General features: G+C 40.9%; 1 protein-coding gene across 1 annotated transcript in view; it reads right to left on the bottom strand.

The window, feature by feature from the left end:
* The window catches only part of PBK (PDZ binding kinase), a 107,652-nt gene extending 102,850 nt beyond the window's left edge, over positions 1–4,802 (bottom strand). The window contains exon 1 of the mRNA XM_042780671.1: positions 4,631–4,802. Within this exon, the coding sequence (XP_042636605.1) occupies positions 4,631–4,802 (172 nt within the window). The remainder of the gene's footprint in view (positions 1–4,630) is intronic.
* Between the last annotated feature and the right edge of the window lie 477 nt (positions 4,803–5,279).

The raw sequence follows: 5,279 nt of genomic DNA, 5'->3' as shown, positions 1-5,279 counted from the left end.
AAAAACAAAAAACTGGGATGGCAAGGCACCTGGGCTTTGTTCCTTCTGGCCAAGCAGGCTTCAGGGAGCAGGGAACTTTGACCAATTCCTTTTGGTACAGTGACTCTGTGTAATCCATGCTTCTTTTGATGCTTCCTACTTTGTTGCTTATGTTATATAAATAGGGAGCAGTGTTTAAGAGTTCTTTGATTTAAATCCTAACATCTCTATTTATTGTGTAATCTCCTCAGTGCCCAACTTTCCACACCTGTAGAACTGTGATGTTTAGAATAGAACCAACAGTTATAAAGATTCAGGTAGGTCATTCCTGTAAAGCTCTTTGAGCCTGCCACACAGAAAATCCTCAGTGAGTGTTGTTTCTGTCATACGACCTCTGCTTATTTACTACAATTTTGAATGAATGAGCTTTTATTCCTAGTGTTTCATCATCTCCTTCTCAAATTTTGGATTATTTGTATAACCAGAGCCACCTGCATTATTGTTAAGTCAATAACAATAATGACAGTGTTTTAAATTCTTCAAAAATTTTAGCTATTTGTGTTTTGCTTAAGTAGCTCCACAAGCAACAACTATCCCTTTCATCTATATATTTCCAGTTATTAGGTATACTTGTTCTAGTGTGGTTAATTTTATACTGAAAGCCTGTAAAAAGGGTAAGAGCTAGAATGTAGGCTCCACAGGGCTGGGACCAAATTGCTTTGGTTCATCACTATATTTTCTATAGTTAACATAAGGCCTTACAGATGGTAGACACTCAATAAATACTTACTCATAAACAAGCAAATGAACAAAGGGGAAGAACTTTGTCAAAACCATTCTTCTCTGGATGGGACATATGTTTCCTCATGGAGAGAAAATTCATTCATTATGTCCATTAAAAACTGATCCGGATCCATCCATTGCAGAAGGATGTGGTCTCAGTGAGTGGAGCCAGGTGGGTGCCAGAGTCAGCATATTCTTTTCTATTTCTTGAGAAGATAAGATGGGAAATTCAAAAAACCACACACCCTGTGGACATAGGCAGGAACTGAGAGGAAAGTGAGCCAGTTTGGGACCACAGCTAAAGCAGTTACTGATGGGTCTAAGACTTCTGTTGTGTTTTTAAGATGTTTGTACTTTTCTGAAAGTATTTCCTTGTTACTCATCCATAGCTTAATTCTGCCAGTACTAAGATGAACCAAGTAAGACTTTTAGGGGCTGTAATTAGAAATGAGTCTGTGTGTGTTGGGAGGGAGCAGTGGTGGGGGAAAGAGAGAGGCTGAAATAGAAGGCCCTACTTGTTCAGTCATCCCTCTCACCTGAAGATTCTCTTTCCCGAGCTAGTCTCTGCCAAATCCTTATACTGTGTTTTGTTTTAACAATGAAGACTGTTCCCTTATAATTCTCTCAACCAGAAATTACCCAAAGGGAGGATTTCTATTTCCGGTCATGAGAGAGTAATTACCAGAGTCACCCTCCCTCTGGAATAGGCAGAAAATTGCACAAAATACTTGAAATCCATATTTTCAGACATGGGAAAACAAGGAGCACAAGACAGCAATCTTTGAGGAAAGGAAACTGAGTGAGGTGAGCCCTACATTTGCTTAGGCTTTTGGCCATACTGCAGAACAGAAAACCAAAGAAACAAAAAAAAACCACACACCAAAAAACCAAACTCACTGTTGTTGAGTTGATCTGACTCATAATAACTCCTCCTTTGGTTTCTGAGTCTGTATCTCTGGTGGTATAGTGCCTAAGGCACTTGACTGCTAACCAGAAGGCTGGTGGTTCAAACCCACCAGCCACTCCTCGGAAGGATGGTCAGGCAATCTACTTCTGTAGTGATACTGCCTCGGAAACCCAAGGGGAGGGGTCATTATGAGTCAGATCCAAGTTGACGGCAGTGAGTTTGAGTATCTCTATAGAAGTAGTTTGCCCAATCTTCCTTCTGAGGAGTGGCTGGTGGGTCTGAACTGCCAACCTTCTGGTTGGTAGTCAAATGCCTTAGGCACTATGTCAGCAGAGCTCCTGCAGAACAGAATAAGAAGGGGGAGCCCAAATGGTCCATCAGTGTCACTGAGTTGTGAAAACAAAGATTGGGGATAGAGGAAACCAAGGTGGCTAGAATTTGGAGGGCATAGTACTAAAGAGAAGAGTTCCAGAAATGCACATAGGGATTCTCTTTGAGTCTGGCTGAATACCAATCTGTGCAGGTGTAGGATGTACCCCATGGGACCAGCAAGAACAATTTTTGAGGAAAGAACAATTAATTATCATTGCTCACACAGGGCTGGGAATTCTTCCAGTTCCCTCTAGCCAGACTGGAAAAATTACCCAAAGGATTGAAAGTCCTTCTTGAAAGCTCCTTAAAAAACCAAACGACTTGCCAATGACTTGATTCTAACTCGTGGCGACCTCATGCGTGTTAGAGTAGAATTGGGCTCCACGGGGTTTTCAGGGGTTGATGTTTTGGAAGTAGATGGCTAGGTTCCTCTGGGTAGACTTGGACCTCTAACCCTTCAGTCAGCACCTAAGAGTACCATCCAGGGACTGAAAGCTCCTTAACCTACTAATTGGATGGGCAGGTGGGGAAGGATAACTAACAAAGCTCCATTCAGTCAGAACCCCATGTCAGCTCTAAAAAGCTAAAGATGGAAGAGAAGGAGAGAAAAGGAAGAAATGTGTTCTATGAAGGATTGAAAGGAGAGCTGTTCTAAAATCAAGATGACAAATGATTTGAAATTTTATGGAACACCTTTTATATGAACACATTTGAAACTTTATAGAAACGTTAGAGTAACTGATTGTAGATGAAGAAACTAAGGGATACCTATATTTGAGAAAGTTTTAACTCTTTCCTAGTATCTAGTTCATTCCAGTGGTTATGTTTAACTGTAACTCACAGAGGCCCTCATCACAGGCTCTGGAGATGAATGTAATAGCGGTGCATTTTATACATTAAGGTGGGCAGAAAGAAGGGCCTCTGTCTTTCTCCATGGTGACTGTTTATAGAATGGGAACCACAGTGATTTAGAGGATATCACCAGGCCTTTTAGAGGAGGAAAGACAGGGTGCTTTCTTCCTCTCTGGATTTTCAGAAAGTCACTTTTCCTTAGTTGACTCCTTTTAACAAATTACCATAGCCCAAAACAAGCCTGGGGCCATTCTCCTGACCACAAGCTCACATCCAAACCAATCCAGAAAGTGTGATATCATCACCTCTAAATAGCTGAGCCATTTGAGTCTCATGACACAGGCTTTAACCCTGTCTGCCTGATGACTAAGTGCTGCCATAACTATGAGCATGTGGCCTGGATTATGCACTGGTCTGGGTCATTCCCACACAGCTACTAGGGTCCTGTGTCTGGGAATTCCTAGATAATGAGGCTCAAAGACTTTGTTGACCTTGTACCTAACTGTGGACTACCTTCTTATGTAAATTAAAATGAGGGGCAATTATAATTGAACTCCAGAGGAAAGCACATCCTTAAGTGAGAACTCTGGAGATGTGAGGAAACAGGCAGTGTGTTCTCTTCTTAATTGAATACAAAACCAATCCTCTTATAAGATAGACCTTGATCATTGTACTGCTTCTTGGGACTCATTTCCTTTGGTTACCAGTAAGGCTTAAGACTCAAGTTCCATCATGTTCTTCTTTTAGATTATACTTACTGTCCTCCAGAAAGAATTTAGACAGCTTTTCTTAAGCTCCCTGTTCTACCAATCCCCACTGAAAAATGATCAGACATCCAGCTTTCACCATTCATGCCCATACTCACAGTGTTTGAATAAGAACATACGTGATGGATAGCTTGTTAGTGACATATTTTTAGTTTTATTGGCAGTTTCTTAGAAAAGGTCTAATTTATTTTAAGCCAGGCCTAATTTCCTTTAATCCCTGAAATACAGGTTCATGATCATTTCCATGTTCTCTTAAGCAGTATGTAAACTAGTTAGACTTTGAAGGTTCAAACACATTTCAACTTTCTTTTTTATTTACTATAAAACAGGACTTGTATTTTCCCAAATAAAAAGATCAAGTGAAAAATTATGTAAGGTAACTGGATTGTTTGCCAGAACCAACTTTGGAATTTGTTAAATGTGACATCTTCACCTTTATTATTTTCTTAAACACAAACTTGGCAATGTGCTGAGCTATGTAGTAAAGAGTGCTATGTTTATATATACATACACATATTGGCTCTGGAAAAAGCATGAGTATATGCGTGTTATGTAAACATAGCAATTGGTCAGAAGAAGAGTCTCTGATCACTAGGATGTTAATGAATAACAAGCATATATTATAAGCAAAGAATGACCAAGAGAACATATTGGTTTAGATGTCAGCCAGGAACTTTGCTGGTCCTATACCTGGAGGATCTCAGGTCTCACTTCCCCAAGCAGGCCTATACGCACACTGATGATAGGTGACTGTGTGTTCAAGGCCTGTGAGTCTGTGATTCCCTCTAAATGAGGTGGGGCTGTGTGCACTCATTATGATTTATCTTCCTTAGTCCTATCTTGTGTGAAAAAGCAGAATATGACCTTATCTGTCACCTGAAGGGGCTGTAGATCAGGGACTTGCAGAGGCGCCTTGGCCTCCTTTTCCCCCTGGAAGTCATAAGGACTCCTCACTTCCTTCCACCCCTACAGGATCCATCAGGATATATCTTCTCCTGACCACAGGAACACTTCCGAAGCAGTCTGGAAAGTGCAATATCATCACCTTCAATAGGTGAGTCATCTGAGTCTCCCGACACAGACTTAACACTGACTGTCTGATAAGTGGGCACTGGCTTCAGTTTAATATAGACAGCTCCCATGTCACCCTCCAAATCAGCATTCCTCCTATATGGATGGTTATACCTGGAAGCCAATCATCTCTGGTTGTCTCGCATTCATACACACTAGGCTTGGAGGATGAAGATTTCTAGTCAGACATATCTCACACCCAAGCTTCTTGCTCAAGCCTAGCAAAGTCAGATTAAGGTACAGGTAGGGCCAATAGTAGGACCAATAGCCTTAGTCATTCTGAGTCTTATAATTTGTAGACAAGATGAATGAGTCAATTGAGTGCTACCTAGAGGTAAGTCATACCTAGGTTAACACGCATTTTACAAATGCTGCCAAGTGGATAAATGAAGTCAGCTCCCAAGGTTGGAGCACACTATGGTAGTTATTCAATTAATGTTAGTTTCACTTCTCTTCTCCAAATTCAATTTTATTCTTCCAGGTGACTTGTATTTCCTGTTCCTTCTTACAACTGGCTTCTCCCTTTTGTTACTTCCTCAAACTGGCAG

Source organism: Orycteropus afer, unplaced genomic scaffold (assembly GCF_000298275.1).
Source record: "Orycteropus afer afer isolate SDZICR_OR568_19922 unplaced genomic scaffold, OryAfe1.0 scaffold00053, whole genome shotgun sequence".
In the NCBI taxonomy this organism is placed as follows: Eukaryota; Metazoa; Chordata; class Mammalia; order Tubulidentata; family Orycteropodidae; genus Orycteropus; species Orycteropus afer.
This window is presented reverse-complemented; position numbering and strand designations above follow the sequence as displayed.